At 44.8% G+C, this 25,773-nt stretch overlaps 1 protein-coding gene across 4 annotated transcripts; it reads right to left on the bottom strand.

Moving 5' to 3' along the window:
• Window positions 1-547: 547 nt before the first annotated feature.
• Window positions 548-24,459, bottom strand: RILPL1 (Rab interacting lysosomal protein like 1). 4 transcript variants are annotated; one of them, XM_084539387.1, is made up of 9 exons: window positions 23,930-24,459; window positions 20,430-20,580; window positions 15,350-15,468; window positions 13,951-14,169; window positions 10,507-10,679; window positions 9,995-10,087; window positions 5,837-5,924; window positions 3,770-3,888; window positions 3,259-3,373 (listed from the first exon to the last, which is right to left on the bottom strand). In XM_084539387.1, the coding sequence occupies exons 1-8, from the start codon at window positions 24,233-24,235 to the stop codon at window positions 3,817-3,819; spliced, it is 1,221 nt and encodes a 406-aa protein (XP_084395513.1). In that variant the 5' UTR covers window positions 24,236-24,459; the 3' UTR covers window positions 3,259-3,373; window positions 3,770-3,816. The 4 variants fall into 4 exon arrangements, with proteins under 4 accessions (XP_084395514.1, XP_084395515.1, XP_084395516.1 ...); XM_084539389.1 differs by lacking the exon at window positions 3,770-3,888 and having other exon boundaries at window positions 3,233-3,373; window positions 23,930-24,458; XM_084539390.1 differs by lacking the exons at window positions 3,770-3,888; window positions 5,837-5,924 and adding an exon at window positions 6,767-6,842 and having other exon boundaries at window positions 3,235-3,373; window positions 23,930-24,458.
• Window positions 24,460-25,773: the final 1,314 nt, after the last annotated feature.

Genomic DNA, 25,773 nt, shown 5'->3' with positions numbered 1-25,773 from the left:
TTAGAGGAATGCACACCGCACAGCAGTAAGCAGGTCAGAAAACAGCCCCAGTCATTATGTCAGAGGTCACTTAAGGACGGTGTCATGGCTCGATGCTGTGGTTGCAGCTGCATCCAGCTCTCCTTTCCTCCTCTCTGCAAGTGAAGTCCTGTCTGTGCAGGGTTTGAATGTTCCAGCAACTGGGCTTGCTGCTGGTTCTAGCTGAACTGGGGAAACCAGAGGGCAAAGCACCCTCTATTTTCCGGCAGGATTGTGTACAGGATGTGTATCCAGACATGCATCTTCCACTGAGGAGCTTACAGTGTTCCTCAGTGAAATGGAAAGGATCTTTGGTGTTCTTTGCCATCATCAGCAACTCCTAAATATGTGCTAATACATTTTAAATCACATTCTTGGCAGTTTTTGAATAGCCATATCCAAAGCCTTGCCCAGTTTGAGGCTGTATTTCCATTTATAAGCCTTTTTCAGGGGAAAGAAGACAGACCTGTACACTGCATCCCCAGAACAGGTAGTAATAGACTTCCACAAAAAAAAAAAAGGACACAAGTCTTTCAGAAACACTTGTTTTTTCAGAAATATTTATTAAACTGTTAAAATGATTTACTGCCCAACCAAAACAAAACCAAAAAAAAAACTTCAGTGATCCTGCACTTTGGAGACAGGATTGTTACGTCCCATACCTGACAACATCCCGGCCCCTTTTTTAAAAGCAGATTTTAGTTAATATTGAGAAACTACACAACAGATCTTCAACTCTTTACATACTCATCCCTATGTGCCACCTTCTCAGATGACACTTGGTGTGTATAAACTCAGCACTTCTAACGTGAGAAGGAGGAGCGAGGTGGTTAATACTAGCAGGTCAGGAGTGACTCATTAGATTTTTGAGGTAATGGGCTACAGAGATGAACGGGGAAGGTTGTACTGCTTAGTGCCATTGTTTGAAATCAGCTGCAGCTTCGACCTAACAATAGCGCACTGGGCTCTAGCGTATGGGACTAGCTGTACGTGCACTAGGCCAGGAGAGTTTTAAATACATGAGCTTAGATGCTGGGGGAAACAGTTCAGCCTGTGGTTTCCTATTATCCCAGCTCAGTGCTCTTGGCTGATTTGAAAGCAATGTGCTTATTCAGGCTGGGAATCTGCCGCATTCTTGCATTGTTTCTGATCACTGCATCTCTTCTAAATGTGTCAAATGACTGTAAACTATGCTAGGGAGAGAGAGGAATCATTCACAATTTATTTAACTGCCTGATCCAACTGTAGTGTGCTCTTTATTCCTCCGCCCCCGTGCGGAAGTGAAGTCAGGATGTTAACAACTTAACGTTACAATAAGACTTCCCCCATGTAAGAACTGACTCTCACGGCAGGGTGAAGTGCTGCTCTTTTATGGATACAGCCTTCTGTAAGCCTAAAACTCATGATGTGTTACCAAAACGTAACCAGGCAAAATTATCTCTGCCTAATATTAGCATCAGATGCTAGTGTCACTATTTCAAATGGAAATGCCTTCCGTGTAAGGCCACATTTCCCCCTCCTGCCCCAAATGGCAATGATGCCTGGCAGGCACCGTAAACACTTTCTCTACCTAGAACCTGCTGAGGGTCTGTGTTCAAACAGAGCAGTTACAGGTGGGAGCAGAGCAGCGTTCAGCCCACCCCAGCAACAAAATGGTTCCCTGGCACAGCTCCCCAAGGAGTGAACCGTTTGCTGCCCTTACACATTTAGGAATCCGGCTGGGGATCATCCTGGACTGAAAACAACTGGCCTGCACTCAACACCGGGCTCTTCACAGAGCAGATGCTGCACTGCCACCAGCAGCCCCCAGCACTAAGCAGCACCTGCACAAGCCTTGCTGTCACTCGAGGAACTCCTCACCAGCAGTGCTCTGCTTCAGCACCAACTCTCCTGGCAGGCAGCGACGTTCACAGGTGACCTCCTCACCACCTCCCTCACAAGGAGGAGCAGCCGGTGGCTGTGTTTGTGCTCTCCCACTGGGCCAGAGCCTGCTGAGGTGCAGAGCCAGGGTGCCACACGCAGCGGTTACGCTGCACGGAGCTTTAGTGTTAAGGTTTCTGTAAGCACAACCTCAGGCGGTCCCAAGGGTCTCACACTTACTTAACTGCAAAGTGGATCTAAAACCCACCTCCTGGCAGTTCATGTGTGGGGCTTTTGGGGGCAAATTAAGGCCCCTGTAATTGCAGGTTACCCAAACATCAATCAACAGCAGCAGAGCAACCTGCATATGCAGAATTTGCCCACTCTGCCACCCAAAATAATGTTTAGACTAGTCAGAAAAAAGGTTTTGAGTTGGGGTCATCTCTAAGTTAGTTAAAATAGCTCGTGTCAGCTACTTGAGGATGTCTTTTACTCTGAGTTAGGCAGAAAAGTGGAGTGTGACTTAAATCAAAACCTGTCTGTGGGAAGGGGACCTAACTCCTTTACAGCAACTGTGCTACTCTAGGGGGAAGTCCCTGGTAAGAAAAAAAAATAAGTGTTAGAATTCCTCATAGTAAGCAATTTGTTTTCCATTAATACTGCAGAACTCATGGCAAAATGCAAGGCACGCTCACCTCGTACATTGGTTTCTTCATGCTTTAGGCACTATAAGCAGCAAGGGAAACGTATACACTCACTATCCCTCTCAAGGCTACTCCAGTTTATCGATTTGTATCAGGTGAATTTCTAAGTGGTTACTCTGCAAAAGGCAGGTGCCAGCTGAACTTGACAGGACAGAGCAGCGCTAAGACCTGCCACGGAGAGTGGCCAGCTGTGGTGTTTTCGTCTTGAAAAAAAAAAATCCTAGCAAATTATGAAAAAGCAAACAACCCAAAATTTTAACAAACAGGGTAACAGAGTCTTTGCCAATAGATATTGTACACTGCAAACAAACTTCTATTAATGGCACAGGTCCTTTTTTTGGTTTAGAGAAGCTCGTGTTACTGTAGTTAATGCGTGAACAAGAACGTAGACTTGTTATTCAGCACGGAACAAGTCATCTAGAAGCTTCAACGTCCCAGGGCATCGATGACTGCAAAGCTTGGACTCTGTTTTCAACAGTCACCAAGTGAACAGTGCGGGATCCCTTTGGAGGAGTACAGCTGAGACACAACCACAGAGGTGTGCAAGGCAAATAAAAATGACGAGCTGCCAGATTTGTTCACAGAAGCTTCTTGTTACTAGACTGTCGAGATCTACTGCAGGAAGCTGACCACCTCAGGGTTTTAGTCACAGGTGCTGCAGGGCTTCTTGTCCTTGTTCGGTGTAGGTGTCATCTCTATTTGAATTTGACCATTCGCCAAAAGTATCCTGGAAGTGGACATTTTTCTGGGATGCCTGCATGCGTCTCTTATCACGAGAGAAGAAACTAAACCTTCCGGGTAGGAAGGAGGAGGAAGGGAGGGGAGGGAAAAGAAAGAAGACTGTTTACCATCTTGAAAACACTTCAAACCCCCGACACGACACACAGCACAAAAAAAACACAGAGCAAAAAACTCCATTTGCATCTGCAAAAACTAAGGCAGTGAAGCCTGATGGGAGTGCATGTCAAAATGTTATTAGAGATGAAGTCATTGCAATCTCAAGCAGCTTTGCTATGGAAGCTTCACGTAAGCTCTAAATGCTGTTGACTCTGCGAGGTGCAGTTATTGTTTTAGGTGTACAACCCGCCCCTTTCCCAGCCTTGAAACACAAAAGCAACAAAATACAACACGTTAGTTTCTCAGCATAAGTAAAGTGGTATCTTTAGCATTAAATCTGTATAATTTACCATGAAGCAGAAATAAATAATATTTTTAGGGGTGCCAGCAGGGAAATTCATAAGATAAAATAAATAAGCCTCCACCATTTTTTTCCAAGTGAACAGATTTTGATACATACGCTAGGTTCCTGCAAAAATAATTGAACAAATGCACATGGGCTCACAAGAGTTTGCAGGATGAAGGCTCTAAACGAATGCACACAAGTGTGCACGTCATTTCCTGTCACACAGCTTGGGTGCTCTAAGATAATGACGTACGTGAACCAACAGCCATTTAATACAACAACATATTGCCAGCTGACAACACAGCTAAAAAATAGTCAGAAAAGCGCTTAGTGTCATTCTCATTTGTATAGAGTGAGATTACTTGATTAAGCAAACTCAATATTCGTAACGAGTTCAGTACAAGAGGTGTTAGTGCAGTGTTTAAGTCTGCTGAGAAATGCAAAAGTTTTGGTTCCAGCTGCCGAGGGTTCGAGTTGGCTGCATGCCCTCTGGGCTTCACTGGTGCACTTCAGGGGGAAGCACTGTTGTGCTTGCACAGGACCACACACAACACGGTGCTGATCCAGGACAGGACTTGCTAAATGCTTCTACAGTAAGAGATTACACAAATATAAACGCAGCTCTTACAGCAGATGGACTGTTTGCCAGGGCATAAACCTGGCCCTGTGTCTACACCCCACTGTCATCACTGTTCCTCCTCTGCCTGCGCTCCCTTCAGCCTCCCCTCAGTATCCAATCCCAACCATCCCAGCTGTCTCGTGCAAAACAGGGCATTCTGCCTCCGATGTCACATAGGAGGCTGAATTTGAGTGTTAGCTGAAGCTTAAAGCAGCTTTCCCACAAAAACATCTATGATACGTGCAGGTAAGGACACTGGTAATTATTAATAAGCTGTTCTTGACTAGAAAGTGATATAAAAGGCTACCCAAGTGCACTGCAAAGCAACGGATGTTGCTAGCAGGACCTGAACTTTTGCATTTCCTGGCTTCAAATTACAGCCTTAACAGTGAAATAAGTCTTTTGCACTTAATTAGTCTGATAGTTTTCTACCACTTTCATCACAGGAGCTCAAATTCACACATATATGCTCTATCTTTTCAGGGCCAGGTCCAATTCCAGCTGACACGTGACGTGTGCAGTCACTAGGGCTTTCTGCTGGGCACCTTCAGTCCTGCGTGGTCAGGTTGAGCACCCTGAAGTCCACGCAGAGGACTGCTCTATTTATGCAGTAAGTTTCAAATGTCAGCCTTCAGTAATTTTTCACTTTTTATCATGAAATAAGTAAGAGAAAAACGTTTTTGTAAAATCTCGACACCAAGCAGAAGGATTAGGGGGGTTTATTCCTTCTGAAACAATGAAAATGGTTCTTAGAACTTGAAAATGTTTATGGAGGATGTTTCAAAAAAGTGTATCTGTGGAGAGGAAGGGAATTGTGTATACTGTGTTGCTGCTGTAGATGTAAAGACCTCTAAAGCAGCAGTTCTAATGCAAAAAGAGTTTGCTTTAACAATTATCAGCAAGTACCTCCTCCAGGGACAGCCAAGAATAGGGTGACAGAATTGATTATTGAGTGTATACTCTATTCCAAAATACATAATTAGAGACAAAATCTACAGTGCATAGAGAGAAAGAAAACATGGAAGCAACAACCTATAATTAAAACTGGAAATTACTGTAGATATCAGCCATTACATTCTGCAAATCTAACTTGTTTGTAACAAGTCATTAGAATGACATTTTTATTTAAAAGCATTCGTGTGAATTATGAATAGGCTGGCTTAGTAAGCAAAATTAACAGATTCTGGTTAAAGATGCATATTCCAACAGTTTTCTAAGGAGTAATGATTGGTTTAGCATGGTAACAGTAAGGCAAAAGGTGATCAAATGTCAATAGTGGAGGATGAGCACGGAGGACTATGACAAGTTGTGCACTGACTGGTCATTCTGATTGGCACTTTGTGCTTCTGTGATCCCACAGGCAGCCGATGAGAATGCAACCAGCAGTGCGTGTTAACAGAGGGTCATGCAAAAGGAAAACACGGTACCAAACATTTAAAAAAAAATTCCTACAAGGGACACAAGTCTTCTTATTGGCTGCAATGTGGGATCATCTGGAATCAATCCAGCTGCTACCATGGGCATTATGGCTGTAAAGATCCTGGTCAGGAAAGTACAGACACAGAAGAGGTAAGACTGGAGCAAGGGAAAGAAAAAGCATTCCATTAAAAAGAAAAGAGGCAAACATGATACACGGGGTTACTTTGAATTACCACACAGGACATACTACAGGGAGAGGTGGATCTGCATCACCTAAGACAGCTCTTCTCACTGAAAAACTCTCATTTAGAAAAAGTAGTCACCAAAACAGTTTAAATTGCTCTTGGATTTCTAAAAGATACCACTTTTCTGTTGTGAGGCAGCCTGCAGTCTGGGTTGGATTTCATCAGGGTATCACCACCTCTAGCAATGCAGAGCAGAGTGCACATTTTACTTCCCAAGAAACAAACAGGCACGGACATAATGAAATGAACGATGAAGGTGTATGTTAAATACAAAACAGGACTATGCTGTGACTACCGGCTATTTGCACAGAAAAAAGGTTAGACAGGACGAGCATTACAGTTAAAAGAGTTTACAAATTAACATTTGTTAATAGTTGATAGTTTCGAGTTAAAAATCACCACAGCTGAAATCTTAAAATCACCTCCTGTGCAAGCTACTTTGTTAAAGGGCTTGGGTACCTCTTCTAGAATAGCCTGCATTGTTTCACATGCAGAAAGATGCTAACTGCAGGCAGCTACGTACTGGTTTGAGACCCTGCAGCTACTCCAGCAGAAACACTTTCTAGCTGGCTAGCAGCAAGGTCATTTCTTTGTAAGGATTCAGCACTTTCACTAGGCATTGGACAATTCATGCAACTTAGAGGCTGAGAGCATGCCGGCCGGGTGCTCAGCGCCCAGCCAGCCCCACACAAGCCTGCCAGCACACCTTCATCCGTACCTGGAACACCCTCTGTTTTTCTAAGGGTTCTCCTCAGAGGTTCTGCCTTGTGCCAAATATTTTTTTGAACTGTGGACTAATGTCAATTAAAAATTAAGTTGAAATCACGAGAGACATTTCACTTGTGACCAAACGCAGCTCTCCCCAACACAGCCACCCTTAACTGCTATTCTTAGATTCCAAACAAAAACAAACAAACATTGTTCTACCATTAGCAGTAGCTAGGACTTCTACTTTTACACACTGTGGCACACACGGTTAGCTGCAGCAATCAGAAAGACACATCAGCTTTTGTAGGCTGCAAGAATAGGAAGAAAACGTATGGCTGTTTCAGGCATTACATCAGTGACAAACAAGCACATATCCGTGAGGAGAAAACAAAAGGGTGTTTTCTGCTCAAAACAGAGGGAGCATTTTTAATCCTTGTACTCTTTCTCCTCGATAAAGCCTCCTGGTTATATTATTTCATCAAAATTCTGACATGTGATGTGGCTGAGACAAATGCAGTATGATGAGATCAGAACCCAGTTTGCCCCAAACCTGCAAACTCTGGCAGTGAAAAAATGTGGATTACTGTGACTTCTGTTTCCTTTTCTTTATGTGGGTGCTGCATAGAAACATCTGAGCACATCTTAGATGGCACAAGCTATACATATCTCATTCCCTGAGATACTGCATGGTCAAAGAAAAAGGGGCACACCACACAGGCAAGGATAAAACTTCTCCTGAGATGACAGCATCAGTCTCTTACTTTTGTACTTCAGCTTTTTGTTTAGTTAGGAGGAAAAGCCTGAAACAGAGGACAAAAAAACCCAACTGCTTTCTTTTATAAAAGCACTCTGCACGCAGACTTCAACCTTACGAGCTTTCCTCACGTCATTAGGGTACACAGAGTTTGTGTGTCAGCCTGTTACCAAGGTGTCATAGGTGAGGTGCTGAGGGTGTTCGGCCTGTGACAGGGAGAAAGCAGCTCTGGAGACAGCTTGCGGCAGGCCAGGAGTGCAGGTGGAGGTGTTAGAACAGGACAGGTCAGACGCTACACTTGGGTTCCTTGTTTCTCCCAGCAGTGAAATTTCCTGTCTTTTTAAAGCCGACAGCTGTACCCCTGCCACCAGCCCCTTCTTAACCACTTTGAGGACTGCTTGTGTTGTAGGAGTAACCAATCTACAAACACAACACTGACGAGACACACAGCAGAGGGGGCAAAGAAACTAAACCCACACTTGGCAAATCCCATCCAGACAGGCTGCAAGAACATGACATATATGTAAACAATTACTGTCCTTCAGGTTATTTAAATAGAAGGTTTTATCTTCCCTTATTTAATGTGAAGGCTAAGTAAGGAGAGAGCAGAAAGAAACTGAGGAATTGAAGACGGCAGCTAAAGAACATAATTCCATCCCAACAGCAGGCTCAATACGCCCTTTCACAGTCCAGCAGAAGACTCTTACCTTCTCTGGAAGGGGCCAAAAGAACACGTTTTCACTTTTTATTGTGCGAGTTTTCAATTATATAAATTTAACCCAGAATCTGAGAAACAGGAAGATTAGATAGGCACCTGAAAATGTGCACTGATCAACTGGCCTGACGCTCAGCAGGTACTCGCTGATAAATTAACTCAGAGGAAGAAAGCAGCAAGCACCACAGCTAGTTGGACACGCTCACGTTCCTCCTGCCATGGCTCCCTGCACTGTGATGTCTGCATGCAAACGGCAGAGCCAAGGCTGACACCCAGTCAGCGTGTGCTTTGACTTACAATGGCTGCTTACAGCTTCATAAATTGACTGTGGGACTGAAATCAACAAACTGGGTATGCTGAAAACAGCCACCCCCCCCCCAACAGGGCAAGCTTTAAAAAGTACTAACATAAATTTAAAAGAAAAAGAAGCATTACAGGGCAGAGATCTGGTGAGACAAAGCATTATTACCAGTCACTTAATGAGTCCAAACTCAAAGTGTGTTTTCCAGTCATACGAGAGGAAGGGCTCTCAGCAAACAAAGCAGCACAGGGGGAAGCTGGGGACTCTTGAAAATAATCAAAAGTGCCCTTCTGACTTTATGGTGTTTTGGACCAGCACAGATCTTCCCATGAAACTTACTCTCACAGGGCTGCTGCTATTATTAAACAAAATCTGGAGGTTATGGACATGAAGACAGGATGGAAGAGCTTTTTATGCTGAAACAAATGATTGTTCCAAAATCATTTATGCAGTTAAAAAAATCTATGCTTCTGGTGTCAGAAAAAAATCCAGAGACTTGCTTTGAGATTATGAGACTTAATTTGGAATAAATCTAGAAGGAAGGAGTTTCAACTTCACTTTTGGACAACACTGTTAAACACTTTACCAGGAGAGGGTGGGGTACTTTCTAGCCAAGAAAGCTGGCATCCTCTCCAGCAAGGCAGCTGAACAGCAAACAAAAGGTTTTGTGCTGTCACAGTCAGAATCTGAAGACTTAGATCAACAGGGAAACAAGCCCAGCAAGGTCATGGTGAAACCTCATTCTCCACACCCAACTGCCAGAGGTCTGCACTTGGCTTTACTTGTGAACAACACTCTTTACACATCTTCCGAGCATGACCTAGGGGCCAGTGGTTTGCGACATTCCACCACCTTAAGGACTGTGCATTAAGGAGCTGGGGCTTGTGCTTGAACAGGAGCAGTGCTCCTACAATCCTTGCATGCTGAGATTGGTGCTGACTTCAGTTCTGGGCACACAGGACAGGCTGAGTGGTGCTCTGGATAACACCACATCTATTAGCACCTCCCTTTGGAGTATGACTGCATGGTGGAGACAAAAAAAATCCTCTGGGAAGATCAGGTGTCTGTCATTAAGCGCTCACTGGCTCATACAGCTATAATGAAACAAAGCAACACATGCTCTTTTGGCTAGCCTGAATTACATACTTAGGAAAGAAACAGAATTGGAGTGGGCTTCTTGCACACGCCCATCTAGCCTATAAACACAAGCACATGGAACAGTTGTATTCTCTACTGCTGTCTGCATGTAGGAAGCAAAAGGTGGCACAGCAAAATCTGAGGTTGGAAGCTCACCTATAAGTAGGCTGGAGTTTTGGCCAAAGCCAACTCTTGTTTCACGACACCTATCCAATGTTCCTTTCTGAAGAAAACACTTGCAGACATTCAGGACCTCTCTCATATACATTAGGGATGTGGCTATCAGCATTTGCATACTATATCCAGTATCCTTAGAAAACGTGCTACTTACAGTCGTTTGATTCCAGATTCAGGCTGAGTCGAGGGTTTTGACTGAATTATGGGCGGAGGTTGAGGGGTTCTGGTTTCTTCTTCTATTTCCTCACTTGAAAGAAAGAAAAGGTAAATTAATATTGTCCTCCAAGCCACGGAAGCACTTTCAGTTCTAAAATTCAATCTGAAGGTGGACTGTTTATGAAGAAAGGGTCTCCTTTCAATATTTTCTTCCCATTTTGACAAACAAATAAAAAAGTAGAAGAGGAATGCATGGAATAAAAGTTCTATAATATCCATTTTAGACCCACAATTACCCTCATTTTTTAAGTTCAATTTTTTAAAATGTTTCTAATCTTTCCAAGAATCGGGGGAATCTGGGAGTTAGGGAAGGATGTAAGTTTTTCCCAATATTGAAAAACCAGATATAAAAGCTTGTTGGACACTATTTAAGAGCACATTTATTCTTTCTAGACCTGACCTATAGCTCCTCTGTGCATAGCATGCAACAGGAGAGAAGACCTAACCTACCTTTTGTAATATAAAAGCTCCTCTTGAAGTAAAAACACTTTAGATTTCAATTCATTCCTCTCATGAAGGACATCCCGGAGCTCCTGCAAAGTGAATCTTGGACGATTTGGATCTTTTAAGTCCATTGCCATCTTTTCCGACTCTGAGAGGCAGTCGTCATTGTTTGGTTCTGTCTAGGAAGCGAAACACAGGCTTTAAATTCACCGTGTGAATGCATTTCTGAGGAGTTTAAAATATTTATCAGTCTAATCCCCAACATCTTTCTTTTCAGCACTATTAAATATTCTTTTAAGAGAAACAGCAGTTTTAAGAGAAAAAATACGAGAGTTTTTTATTTTATTTTTCATGTTAAAAACTGTCAGCAGGAACAGCTCAGAGATCCGATCACTTTGTTCTTTCTTGTGCTCAGATTGACCGATGACACACACAGGGCTGATGATACCATGGCAGCTCTCTGAAAGATGATCTGAGCGCTGTTCTACCGCTCTTCACTCGGTGCTCAGGGGAACCTTGCAGATGAGGATGACCTAAGTGACCTTCAGTCAAAGCCCTGTGCTCACAGGAACCTTTCCCAGAGTTGTATTTTTGGGAAGATGAACACACACAGCCAAATTGTTTCTAGCAGCCTAAAGACTGGGTCCAAAGTGGGTCACCACACAGGTGTGAGCTTTCTTGTGGAGAAATTCCTGTGGAATCCAGATCGCTAGAAAGCCTATTGAAAATGTAAAGCCTAATTTTCGATAAACAAGTCTGTTTAAGGAATGTGTACTTTTAACAAATAGGGTAAATTAAACATCAGCCTTTTATATAAATACTGAAAAAACAGCATAGCAAAAATCATGACAGTTCCTTCCAGTTCTCCCACAAAGAGAAAGTTTGTTTGGATGTAAATATATTAAGTGGAGATTTAAGTTCTTATTGCCTTAATGCCTTTATTCAAAAATGCAGAATTGGTATTAGCACTAGGATCTAGCTAAAAAGTGGAAGAAATCTGCAGACAAAACAGCAGAGCAATGTTCATCTGTCCATTTGTTTGATTCACCCCATTAACCCAAACGCATTCCTTTACACAGACTGTATTAAATAAGGATAGATGCACAAGAGGGTCACAGGAAATTATCCAAACACTTTTCTTCTTCACCCTCCTAGGTTAGAGTCTGAGCTGGTTTGTACAAATAACCTCTTTTTTTGCTAGATTTTTCTCAAATCAGCAAAGACTGAGGGCTGGTAGCCAATGCAAATGTACTTGCCCAAAGCCAACAAGCGATGTCCATGGCAGAGCACGCAGCTATTTGAGCTGCACGCCTGCCACTGCAATTCCTGTCTAACCATCAGCCTGGCACAGAGAGCGGGGAACGGCTCTAATTAGAAGAGGCACCATTGCCACGGACCAGATGAGCTAGAGAGAGGTGAAGAATGCATCCTTTCTCCCCAGAGACTGAAGACACTTTCACTCCTGCTGGCTTCGGGCCTGGGCTTGGTGTCCCCGTTTACAAAGCGGGGTGTCCTGGCTGAATCAGCAGCAGTGAAGTCATCCTTTTCATTATTAATACACTGCTTGCCCAATTCCGCAGTGACATGTTAACAGTGGCTGTTACATTCCTGGGGGTACCAGGGCACCCCATCAGCCTTTGCCTCTGCTTCCTGATGTACGGCCCTGCCTCCTAAAAGCGAATTAGATGGTTTGCTCTCTGCTGCAGTCCGTCAGGCACGTACAATGCTGCTGCGCTTCTTCAATGGCTTGGTACTGGAGCTCTTACCAGCACAAGCTCTATACCACAGTGCTCCTTGAAGTTCTTTCATCTTGTAATACCCCTTATCCTACAGCACATTTGCTTGAGTAAGACAGAAGTGGTGTCACATGCACAAAGGAAAGTAATAGGAACCATGAAGAAGACTGAGGGATACAGCAGAGTAGAGAAACATCCCCTTGGATTTGCATTTTTACTACTCTGATCTCAGCACCAAGCCAATTTGCAGATTTTCATTTTGCCCGTTCCAGCAAGTATTTGAGTATGCAACATTTGCTTTTCATGAACATTTGTGCTAGTAACGCTTCACTGCACAAATTCTAGTGGGAAGCAAAAGCAGGAATATGGCCAAAGTTATTTCCTCTAAAACATGCCTTCAAATATTTATATGTTGATTCTGCAGCAATAGAGCAGCTCTGTCCCGATAATTAGATCAAAATGCCATAAGTAGTGCAAGAGTCAAGTGTGCTCTCACTCATTTTTGAAGCACAAGACCCCAGCTTTCCTGTCACTTCTTGGATTAAGAAAATTCTTATTCAGTTGTGAACAATCACAGTGAGGCAATGGATAGAAGCATGGTCAGTAAGAACAGAAAGCACAGCAAGTCTCTGCAAAACTTGTATTTTCAAATCTCTGGACACATACTGAGGGGTTGCAGTGAAATGCTGTTACTTGTTTGGTCATAACAGAGCATATCATGGAACTGTGACTGCACTGTGTTTTGTTTCTACCCCAAAGGCTTATACGCTATTAATTTGTAAAGCCACTGTAAATAAAACCCAGAAGATACAAATAAAAAAATCACCCACAAAACATGCAACGAGCAGTTGTACTGGAGTTGCAGAAGGATGTTTAGATTGAGTTGCTCAAAATATTCAAGGGAAGGGGTAAAATGACATTCTTCTCCCTGTGCAGAGCCACAGATACGAATTTACAAACCCACAGCACAGCTTTGTTCTGGACATGGCAATGGCTGCGTCTCGTGCATGGTTTAGACAGGAACCATTCTAACCGCAGGGCTCCTCAGCAGTTACAGACCCGTAATGACCATCACGAGTATCACAAGATTCATCTCACTGAAATGACTGAATGCCAGAAGCTGGACTAACATTCAGGCCTGTTTGTCCCACTGCAGACCGAGATGTGAGACAGATCTAGTGTTTGTAGAGACTCAGCAGAGACTTTTGTAAAGTGTGTTTGTAAAGACTCTTGGAGATGCTGTTCTTAGTCAAGTCACCGGCACAACCTAGGCTTGCCTGCACACACAGCCATGGAGAGCTTTAGCAGTGTGACAGCAGCCAGCCCTCCCTCCACCTTTTGTTCTTCATTCTTTACGTTACGTCCAGAGGCCTGAAGAGGACAGGTAACATTTTAAGATTATGAAACAGAGATTTCAGGCAAAGCAGGCATATTCCACTGCATGTGAGCGTTCTGTCCTCAGGCACTGTCTGCCTGCAGAGTTCGGCACTGCCTCTGGGACCCCTTCCGACACAATTTCTTTTCTACTGTGGTTCTCACGCCACCACTGTCATAGTGCTGTGCACCTTCAGGACCTGTTGGGGCTTGCAGATTTTCATGTTCAACCACCACTGCTTCTGATGCATGTTGATCACATTTAGCCAAAGAAGAGGTGTTATGAAGACTAAGGCTCTGTAAAAGGCTGTTTTAAGAAGTGATTTGTAGTGCCTCTTACCTTTATTTCCTCCCCATTTTGGCTGTCCTCACCCTGCAGTTTTTCCCTCAGTTTCCCCAGCTCTGCTCGTAGGCTGCCCATCTCCTGCTCCTTGGTTTGCAGATATGCTTCTAACTCCACCTTCTGCTCGATTAGTGCCTTCCCCTGAGCCTCAACAACAGTGATCCGGTGCCGCAGATCATGGTTAATTTTCATTAACCTGTTCTGTTGCTGCTGAAGCTGCAAATGTAGAAGGTCAGTAGAAGTTCAGTATCCATTCAGCTATCAGCCATAATGGACAAGTCCCAAATATTACGTTAAAGAACACGTACTGAGTTCCTGTTAAATCTGATCTTGAAAATTCTCCTCACTCCCTTACTCATTTTTTAATATCTAATCATCTAATACTGTTGCAGGCACCAAAACTTCTTTAACTGGTTTCCAGAGTAAAAAAAAAGAAGTACTCTCCCCAAAGCACAAAGAATTCTCCAGCTAAAACCAAATCCATCACTTCCAATATAATGTTTCAAAAAAGCAAAATTCAAGGACAGGGTGGATTACAGGATTTTGAATCACTTCTTAAACCCAAAGTAGAAAAGAGAAAGACAAGGCAGAGAAATCCTTACTATTCAATTTATAAGCACTTTCCTTTGAGCCTGTAGGTGAAGATGGGAAGCAAAATACATGTAAGGAGGTCATAACACAGACAGAACCATGACATCAAGTGACTGCCAAGGTCATGATGAAGTCTGTGACTCACTTAAGACTAAATAAACTCTTTTATCTTAAATCTTTTGTGCACTCCCCATCCCCTCAGAGACCTTCTGGTCGCTGCTGGTGAATGTTAAGTGACCTGGGCTGGGCTCAGGCCCCTTCCTCCCTCCCTCCTTCCCCTTCAGTGTGCACAGAGGTAATCCACATTGCATCCACGGCATGCGAGTGCATGAGTGGAGTCCCTGCTGCCAAACTCTGTGGAGAGTACATAAAAAATACATAGTACCTGCTCACCCAAAGCAGGGGTGGGTTGAGGAATGGGACTGCTGAGGAAGGCTGCACTGCCAAAGCAGAGATTCATGAAGCCACAGCAGGTTACCTGTCCTGTTCCCATGAAAGGAGGGAGGTGTCAGGTCTTCAAGGAAACAAACAAAACAACAACCTGTCCTTCCTCCTCCTTCCTCCCTTGTTACACTGGTTTCTAGTCACGTTCCAAGTGTGCCTGGTCCCTCCAAATGCAGCAGAGGGCGTATGCCTGCACCACCTGCCTCATCATTTGGGGCATTCCACAGTTGTGCTGGACGTGTCGGTTTCTGGACTGATAATCTGACATTGCTTAAAAATTCCACTTTAACTTAAATTTGAAAGAAAGCTACAGAAGCATGGGTGAGAAAGAAGGGAAGTAGGAAGAGCAAGAGCCACTTACAGCCTCTACATCCTCATTTTTAAGTCCGAGTTCCCGGTCCTTTGCCCTGATTTCATCCCTCTGTTTATCTACGACTTCCTTTAGCTTCTTCATGACTTGCCGCTCTCTCTCCGACATTCCTGGTTAAAAAAGGAACACAGAAAACAAACTGAGGACAAGCAGGAGCTGCTCAGACTGAGAACAATAACAGTTAGAAGTATTTGGATAAAGACTCTGGAAGGTGCCTGCTGGTAGAATTAAAGAGAAGCTGCTGGGAGATGCTTTGAAGGTTACTTTGAGGGCAGCAGGGAACACAGATGACAAAGTCCACTCTACAAAGCCACTGCACAGAAACTCCTTGCAAAAGGAACCAACACTCCTCAGAAACATTTACAACAGTGAAGTGATACTGCTGTATGTGCTGCCTCTGTGGCTTTACATCAGTGTTCACCTTATGCCCCATGGAGCTGGTTTATTTGGGTGATAAGCTATAGAAACAGGTGGCTAAGACCTTAAATTTTGTCTTGCAACCCATTCCCCATCCTATTGTATGATAATTCACCTTCAGGATAATTGTACTACAGAGAAAAGTACCATAGGGCCTTTCACTTTGGAAAGATATTTGGAACACTGCCAAGATTCCACCATTGATCCTGTTTAAAGATGACTAAGGGATTAGCTTAACCTGAAGTCTGACCAGTGAATCATTAAGATATGTCATAAATCACAAAGTAGAAAGTGTTATTCCATAATCTGCCATTACAGAGATGATCAAGAACTCCTGGACTACAGCAATGGGCTCTTCAGAGCAAACAAAGCAGAAGATTTACCTTGTTAGGATGATAAATCTATTGCACTAACTTTTTCTTGTCATTGTACAGAGATGTGCAGTCTGATGATCCTGAACTGTCACGTAAAATCACCTTGCACAACGTCCCTTTTGATGGCTTGTAGATTAGAGGCAGCAACCAGGGCACTGTGTGGCTGCTTGTTCTGTTACCTCTGGCAAAGCACTTCGTTACCTAGGTCCTCAGCTTCCTCCACCCATGAAAGCAAGTAGTGATAATTGACTCGGCTCCCTGGGATGGCTGGAAAGCTACTTCCTTCTGTATTAATGCAGTTCCCACATGAAACCCAGTGCATGCACATCCAGTGGAGCCAGCTGCTCAAGTCTCTACCTTCTGACATCAGCTCTGACTCCTGGTTATGTTCTTCCTTCATCAGAGAAATCCAAAATTGCTCCCATAAGATGGGTATGTTGCATGCCTTTAGGGACTCCAGCTTACAGAGTTTAGGAACAGTAGCTTACAGCTACATTTGAACTGGTAGACAATACAACAGAGCAAGACAGACCTGAGAGGGACAAAGGGAGCAGGAACTCTGGTGGGTGTGCACTTCTGCAGTAGCTGGGGGTTCCAGTGTGGGTGTACAAAGCATGTCACTGCAAACAAGAACAGCAGCTTAGGTCCCTCATTAAAAAAGCATTTGGAATCTCCCGGAGCAAAGACCAGATAACTGCTCTGCTGGGAAAAGGACTGGGAATCAAGGCTGGCTGGGAAGCTAGTTCAGAGGACGTGTTCCCATCAAAGCCCAGAAATCAGCTGAGTGACGACATGGTGTTCATGTTCTCGTATTACATTCTTATCTTTTTAAGTTCTATGATAAGTCTGCTCTATTTCGGGAGCCTGGTCCTCTTTGTGTTGCAGGTTCTAGTGTTTTGCAGGATACTTTTCATTCTTCACTGCAGTAAGGGCTCATACCCACTTAGGAGGACAAGTAGACACTGACACATGCTGCTGCTTGCTCTCCTAAAAGATCCACACTCCTATCACGACACAGGGCTGGAGGGCTAGAAGCCTGTACCCAGCCCTGACACCTTTCTGATCCCTAAACCTCTGACTTAGTTTCCTGACTTGCAGGGACATAGGAAGACAGGAGAACTTTGATAACAACTGAAGGGAGCTGTGTAGAAGAAAGAAAAAACAAACACAACCAACCAACAACCAAAGAGCCAGACGAGGACCCTTGCACCAGCCAGCACAACAGACCACTGGAACCTCCCCACAACTTGTTCTTGTTTACCTGCAGTTCCTGAACCCCGCTGTATCTGCAAAACCCTGCTACAGGTTCCTGGATCCACCCTTCCCCAGCCACTCTCAGGGCTGGGGCCTAAAACATCGGCTGTATCTTAAAACAAAACAAAACAAAACAAAACAAACAAACAAACAAAAAAAACACTCCAAAACTTTGCCCTGAGGTACAGAGGAACTGCAGTGAGACTGACCAGCAGTTCTACCCCAGTAGGAGCTAAGAATAGTGAGTGCAGCTATATTCATTAGTATTTGTGCAAAGCTTTGAGATTTCTAGATAGCAGGTGCTATTTAAAGAATAAAGTACCATTTCGGTGCTGACTGCTTTTCCTCCCACTGTACTCATTTTTCTCTGTAACATTTGGTGAGCATCAAAGACTCAATTGTGTGCACGGATCACTACATTATCCTCTTTATTTCAGGAGGAGAGGAAAGAAAAGGTGGGAAGTGTTTTGAATCAGCCACTCACATCTTCCATTTCTCAGGCACTAGGGAAGAGGAGAGGGAAATCACCAAGTGCCCTAAATGTAACGTAATTATCTCTAAATGACTCAAACTATGATATCTGCAACATCTTAAAGGGCACACCCAGCTGGCTTCTACAGGCACATCCTACGAATTCAGAGCTTCCTGTGAATGGCTGCGATCACAACATTGTTCTAAGGAGCAAGAGAAAGGAAGGAAAGGAAGGAAAGGAAGGAAAGGAAGGAAAGGAAGGAAAGGAAGGAAAGGAAGGAAAGGAAGGAAAGGAAGGAAACGAAGGAAAACCACCCTTTATGTTCATGCTTGGAGACGTGTTTACTGTTGAGTTTATACAACATCTGTTGCAAGAAGCCAAAGCGTGGTCAGGGTCTGTGGCACTTCTTAAACATTCAGAACAGAAATTTGCCTTCACTTTGGAAAGGGAACAGCAGGCTGCGCAGCAGCTGAGCACAAGAGGTTTACATGATTGTGGGCACCCTGCTGCCAGTCCGTATTACCATCACCAGCCTGAGAAGGCAGCTCCTCTCGCAGCAGAGACGCAGCAGCCTGCTTGTCCTGTTTGACACACGGGTCAAGTCTGCTTGTGGCATTTCACTAGGATATTCTGTTCAGTCACCACCAGCAAATATGCACTCGGTTTGAGCTCAGGGAGGAGGAGTATTAACGGAGGTTGCAGATTCATCTTTAACCTCTCCTATGTATTTTGTATTCTGCCACATGGAGCCTTTCATACAAAGACTGCTTGGCTCAGGCTCTCAGGGAGCATATGCTCCTCTTATTTATATGGGATTGTGTTTGCCTTTCTCACGAACACCTTCATTATGCTAAACCAAGGCTCTGTGAACTATAATGTGACTATTAATTGGCAAGATTGAATCTCTTAGTACACCCAGATCACTGGCCTCTGTTACCCGTACTAAAAACAACTCCTTCAACTAACTGTCTGGTGAGCAGGCAGCAAGCTGCTAATCCCAGGATAGTTAGCCACTAAAGGAAGACATGAGCACACCACCAAATCATGCTGAGATATGACTGGAGTCTGGGTAAAGTTTGTCTAGCCAACAAAGCGTTTAGCTTGAAAACCTGCCTCTGTAGAGTCTGTGTGTATCAGATCAAATGATGGAGAGGGGAAAAAAGCAGCACGACTGCTTTTTGACATTATCTAAACAAGTAGTTGGAGACAAACCTGATTCCACTCATTAATGATAAAAATTCCTAAAAAATTAAAACAATTGGGCTTGTTTTAACAGGTCCCACTAACAAGCTGAGGTTACTGTAAGTGAGGGTGATTTGACTTGAACTGATCAGTTCAGCTAATGAATATCAGCGATCCCAGAATCTGATCTCTGGAATGGGTTTTGTTTGTTTTGTTATACTTGCGTAGACACAGTAAAAATAACATGCAAAGCATGTGTGGCATTTGCTTGGCTAGCCGAATGTAAAGAGTATGGCTATATTTAAATGCAAGCACATGAGCTGCAGTGATCTAGATACCCACTGGAAAAAAAGACGAAAAAACAAAGGGGAAGATGGTTCTTTATAACAACACATCAGTCCTTATGGTCTGTGACACATCACTGCCACTCTGACACTTGCCATGGAGTTTGTAAGCTGGCATTGAGCTACTTCTTAGAGATTAATTGACTACTAAATTGAAGGAACTGCATTTGTTTTAGAAAAGTGGTAATCTTTAAAGTTTTAATAATTTTTGCTTTGAATTGTGGAGCAAAAAGACATCTGTTCCTCTCCCCCTGCTCTTTGGAAAGAGCTATTTGCTGAGCTGTGGGTAAGAGCTGAGGACAGCAGCTGTTTCAGTCACTGCAGCAAAATCTACCTGCAGTTGCCAGTCAGAACCTTTTGTCTTGAAATTCATTCTGCCTCCAGAAAGGTGCTCATGAATTAATCAGTTATTTCAGCTCTTCGGGATTCACCCACTTCCTGCTTTCTAAATCTCTTCACCTACTCTAAACTGATTGCAAGTGTCTTGAACAGGTGAGGGAATCCTAAAAGGTAGTAAACCAAGTAAAATCAGTCTCTCAACGTATTTTTATAGCATATCGCTGCATGGTGGATTGATGTAATTCAGACAAATCTTGATTAGTTGCTTTACAAACAATTATCCTGTGTAGACTGACAGTTACACTTATTTTTGTGCATAACGGTGTGAAATTGCTGAATGGATTATTTTTTGTGTTAGAAAACGTAAGGAGGGATTAAGAATGTTTTTGCAAAATGCTAGCTAAAAAGAAAAAAAAACAAAACACAACAGTAGACCAAACAATGATGCTAGACTACTTTCAGAGATGCTTCTCAGCCAAACAGAAAGCTGTTCAGGCTTCTCTTTCCATCCTGCCCCCACCTCTTATGCCTCCAGTGTAATCATGTGTTCAGAAATTGTCACTTCAGAAAAAAAAACAAACACCTGCATTAGTCTATAGAAAAAAGAAATCCAGAATATCCAAAGTATTTTGATAATGTATTGCTTTTCATAACAAAAGCAAGTACTGAATTTGAAATACCAAACTTGCCTTCATGCTTCTGAAATTCCTCTTCCGTGAAATTAATGTCTTTGTGAGACAAGTTTGTCATCAGTTGTTTATTCTCCTCCTGCAGCTGTGCAATTTGGGTAAGAAGGTCCTGTGCTTCCCCTCGCCAGACATCCTCCACCAGTTCTAATTCCTAAAGGGTAGATTTAAACACGTTAAGAGTCTTGGACTGGACTATTCACAGATCAAACCAGTAACAATCCTACTTCGATTCTTATGGAAAGCAATTACAGGAAACTACTTTGAATTTCTTGGAAAATATTTACTTTTGTGATGCCAGCATCAAAAAAATGAGTACCAGTCTCCATATGCTAAACGCTGAATGTAAACACACAAGGAATCAATTCCTGATGCAAACATTTTTGATGTGTGAGTTACCCAAAGAGTGGCTACTTACTCCCCATTTTTCTGTGAGAAGATTAAGCGGCTTGCAATACAGCTAAACTCGAGCAAGAATTACCTCTTGCATCGCTAAAAGCAACCATGAAGGCTGTTATAAACGCCCCAGAAACAACACAGCACACACAAGGGGAGGCAGCGTTAGGCGTGCTCATTTGGAAGGAGCAGCATCTGAATTTCTGTTACAAAACAAGTGTAAAACATGGAGTGCCTGAGACTGTGCCGCAGACTCAGAGCTCATAGTCTGAATGGTAAACACAAGACAAAACTGTGCTGCTTCTTACAGAAATTGTTCTGTATGGAAGTCTTGAGGGACATCTACGTTAGCGGCAGCGAGAACGGTCAAAACACCAGCTCCCATTTGTCAGGACACCGCATGTCAACAGCAGCTGTCGCCAATCCCAGTAAAGGTCAAATTAGGACAAAAAGTATAAGTGCTCAAGGAAAAACAGTTGTATTAGAGTTTCATTTGTTCCAAACGTCTTTGCCATAAACCATATTTTTGTAGTGGGGGCATTCTCTACTCCATTTTCATGTGCATGCTTCAAACAGAAAAAGCTGCCTGCAAATCACTGCAGCCAGGCTGAGTCACTTGCTGACTTTTGCATTCATCCAGCAGGCCCCTCTCCTACCTAACAACAAAACACTCAGACAACAACCCCGCCAAGCACAGCTCTAGGCTAAAATAAGCTCAGCTGAGAGATTAAAGGATAGCTCTCTGCTTTGAATGCATGCTCTTGACACTGGGAAATCACGTTCCTATTGATTTCCGGGTCCAAATAAAATGCTATTTTATTTCAGCATTTATTATTGCATCACTGTCATTTTATAACCTCTGTTAGTGTGCTACGAGCTTTGCAGAAAACACTACGACAGATTATAAACAACATATAGAGCGTTGTAAACTATGCAGACTTGATTAAGAAAATTTCATGAATCACAGCTATTTTTACCTGAAACTCTTTTTATCTTGAGAAATACAAATCTGTAATGAAACTGTTTACTGCCCAGTAATACCTAGACGATTTACAGTGATGCTGCATGTTTTAACTCTGTAGCCAGAACAACGTGCTGACCTAGTTTAGGAAATGAAACAGCACATTCACCAGCTATAAGCATACTGATAAAAAATAGAACACGCAAAACCCCAGACTATCTAAACTTACCTAGTGTACAGGGATCTACCCTGTAAACACACAACTATACCAAGGTTTAACCTGGCAAACGTTCTTATTTATTGCTACTGAAGAGCCCGAGGAACTGGAGCAGAAGTAAACTCCTGAATCCTCGCTGGCAGAGGTGTCTGACAGAGCAGGCAGGAGACCTGCGGGTCTGTAGGTGCCAGCCAGCTCGGGACACTCCAGCCACTCTCAGCCAGGCAAGAAGGATTCCCACCTGAAGGCTGAGTGCTCTGAGTGCTAAGACCCCATCAATTGCTGCTTGCCAAGGATGCTAAAAACTGCCTGGATTGGCTTTTGGATGCTTCTTGTTCACAAGTATGTCCCAGTCTCTGGCCTTTTGTGTTTACCAGTATCTGTCCTGTGAGAGTTCGCCTTGAAACGCTCACACTGGAAGGCAGCAGGATGTGACACTACTGGACTGCAGCAATGCAGCGTGCTGGAAATCGACTTAATTTAAAAAAATGCATCGTATATTTTATTTTCCCCACTGAATGTTTCCACACAAGTTTCACATGGATTGTCTGAACGCTCCATGAGCCACTCTGTGACTACTGGAGAAACCAGCAGAGTACTGGTGGTTAGCTGGCAGGGGCTGGGTGGCACCTGGCAAGCACAGCCATACGTGGCTGACATGTTTAGGAAACTTCTTAACACAGGCGTGGACTTCAGAGGCATCTATGCAGACTGTCAGTTTTTCCAGCGATACTGGGTGCTGCTACCAGGCTCAGGTCAGTGTCCATTTCACCAAGCAGAATTTTTTTAGTATCTAGAAATAAAGAATTCCTGCTGGCTGACAGTACAGTGGTCTCAGGGAAACAGCAGAGATCTGACTGCAGACACAGCACAGGACCAGCACAACAGCCCACCCGCTTGCTTCCATGATCTGTTAGAAGGCAAAGGCATGGGTTTGGGATGTGCTGTAATTGCATCCATTCTCTGGACCAGTAGCCTTCATTTTCTGGAGACTTACCAGGGCTTTATACACTAAAGATCTTCTACCATCCTTTTCAAGACCCTGTCCTAAGACTCCTTCTGCAAAACATTGCAAGAATTGCCCTGGATTTTTCATATGCTAAGCACAAGTCCCCCAGCTGATCCTTTTAAACAGACCTAAAACTTCCTCAAATAAACGCAAACTAACACTTGGAGCTTGGGGTCTCACTTCCAGAAATTCCCCATTTCCTCTTTAATCTGGACCTGTCTGAGCAAGCAGGGATGGATCGAGGCAGCAGCGATGCTTTAGCAGTCCCTTGCTAGAAGAAACATTTATTTCGATCAGTTATCCGCCTGGTGTGAAAACTAGATCTGGCACTTCCATTGCACCCAGTGGCACAGCTCATGCTGTCCTGCCGCATGAGGGTAACAGGATATGGGAAATGATCTCCATCCACCTTGGGCTTTCATGGGGTCAGGGGATGCTGCACCAACCCTGGGTCAAGCCGAGGGACCTCGTGCTGTCAGAGGATGGAGCAGGAGCCTGGGGGAGCGCTCCTCCCTACTCTTCAGCTCAAACACTGACCTGAAATCCTCGGTCCTCTGTCTCTCTCCTATGCCTTGCCTACCTGATGAGCGTGCCAGGAAGATCAGAGGAGCTCTGGAGAGACAAGGGTATCGCAGGCACTGACTTCTCCTGGCCTAGCAGGAAGCGGCGCAGTCAGGAGAGAGGAGGACTTGGAGGGAAACGCACTGGGAAGGAAAGGCGGCGACTGGGGAAGGGCTGGGGGACGGGAAGGAGGCAGGGAACTTCCAGGAGGGAATTAAAACACCCCGATGACAACCACACACCCAAACCCGTGGCGGTGGTGAAGGCAGCATCCCCATGGGGCTCTCCCAGCCTCCTCCTGGCTCTCCCCCAGGCCGTCGGGGCCCGTATCCCCCATATCCCCCCGTATCCCCCCGCACCTTCTGGTGCTTCCTCTCCTTCTCGATGCGATCCATCCTCTCCAAGCGGAGCCGGTCGAGCTCCAGGCGCAGCTCCTCCAGCTCGGGGTTGATGTGGTTGCGGCTCACCAGCACCTCGAGGATCTCCAGCACCCTCACCACCTTGGGCATGAGGCGGGCGATGGCCTCGCAGCCGTGCTGGTCGATCACCCGCTCAAACTCCTGCCCCACGGCCGAGGCGATGTCGTACACGTCCATCACCGTCAGCTCCGCCGCGTTCTTCTCCAGGGCGGGCGGCGCCACCACGCCAACGCCGCCGCCGTCCATGGCTCGCCCGGCCCCGCGGAGCCCTCATAGGCGGCGGGGAGCTCCCTCCTCACGGGGCGCTCTCCTGGCCGGGGATCCCCTGCCCGGCTCTGCTCTGCCCGGCCCGGTGCTGCTCTGCCCCGGGGGGACGCGGCTCGGAGGGCTGGGGGGGGCTCGCACTTGGCCGGGAGGGAGAGGAGGGGACGGGGAGGGGACGGGGAGGGAGGGCAGGGGAGGGCGAGGGCTCCCCGCCGCCGCCTCCTCCTCCTCCTCCCGGCCTCGCCCCGAGCTCGGGGCCAATGGAAGGCACCGGGAGGGCCGGGGGAGGCCCCGCGCATGCCTGGGACCGGCGAAGGGAGGCCGCCGGGGGAGGCTGCTCGGGGCTCGGTGCCCGCCCGGGGCTGCTGCGGGGAGAGGGGCACGGCCGGCGGAGGGGTGCTGGGGCTCGGGGGGCTGCTTCTGCCCGGGGTTCCCCAGGAAAAGCCTCGTGTGGGTGGTGGAAAAAGCGCGGTGAGGTTTTGGGGGTCTGCCTGAGTGCTGCCCAGCTCTCCAGGCTGTACTCAGCAATGGTAAGGCTTCACCGCAGTGTCTGTGCAGCATCCAGGGGTCACCACAGCCCCCGTGTTCAACGCTGTCCTGTAGGCATCAGGACAGGAGGCAGGGAGATGATTCCCGCTGCAAAAGAGTTAACGAGGGCTGAGGGTAACGGGTGGCTCCACGCAAACGTAATGGGAGCCACAAAACCAAGTTCTGTGTGATAGTAATGGTCTTGCTCGCAACGTTTTTGGGTTTAGGTCCTTGCTCTGCAAGAGTAAAGAGAGTATTTATGCCTGGACACGTGTTCAGGGTATCACTGAGGACTTCATGTGCAGAAGTAGTTTGCTGGCACAAATCAGCTTAGTGATGAATCACATTAAACCAAGATACATTCTTCTGGTTAAGATTTTCAGTACTTTTGCCTTCAGGTGTGACCGTGTGCTTTTGAATGTTCTTAGGGTGATTAGTGAGAGGTGCTGTGGATGAGACTTAAGATATAAATGTGCCCTGAATTGCTCTAAGTTCTAATTCCACTACTTTACACAGTGCAGGAATACTGCATTAAATTTTGGACCAGAGACTGCGAGTGATGTCAAACATTGGAATTAGTCAATGGAAATAAAACTGAAGTTACGAAAACAAAGCTTGGAATGACTAATACATGCTGCATGTTGGGAATACAGAATTAACTCTCTTATTTTTGGCAGATGCAAAATGCCAGCGCAAGTGAATGGGAGGTTTAAGTGACATGAAAAGCAACGCTGTGACACTCAAACTTATTTGTGCCACTGTGTCAGCGTTGCATTCAGTCACATGTGATGTTTAAAAAACTTCCTTGTGTGCTGTCAGCCAGCTCTTGTCTTTGTTGACCTGGATCATTAAGTTAAAAAAAAAAAAAGCCTCTATACATCTGAGTTTGACATTCAATTGCCTATTTTATAATAATAGTCAATTATATCCTGTGAAAATGTATCTACATGTAGTTTGTGAAACTTCTTGCCAAAACGGAACACCACAGGAAG

The sequence above is a fragment of the Aythya ferina genome, assembly GCF_964211825.1.
Source record: "Aythya ferina genome assembly, chromosome: 17".
Lineage (NCBI taxonomy): Eukaryota > Metazoa > Chordata > Aves > Anseriformes > Anatidae > Aythya > Aythya ferina.
Note: the sequence above shows the minus strand (reverse complement) of the source record. Positions and strands in the feature narration are given on the sequence as shown.

Bases quoted from the DNA above. Each gene is read 5' to 3' on its own strand.
- RILPL1 (XM_084539387.1), bottom strand. From the start codon at position 24,235: ATGGACGGCGGCGGCGTTGGCGTGGTGGCGCCGCCCGCCCTGGAGAAG. The intron at 15,469-20,429 runs GCAAGTTTGGTA...TTTTTTAACCAG, and splicing joins GGAATTTCAGAAGCATGAAG to GAATGTCGGAGAGAGAGCGG. The intron at 5,925-9,994 runs GTAAGTAGCACG...TTTCCTGACCAG, and splicing joins GAATCTGGAATCAAACGACT to GATCTTTACAGCCATAATGC.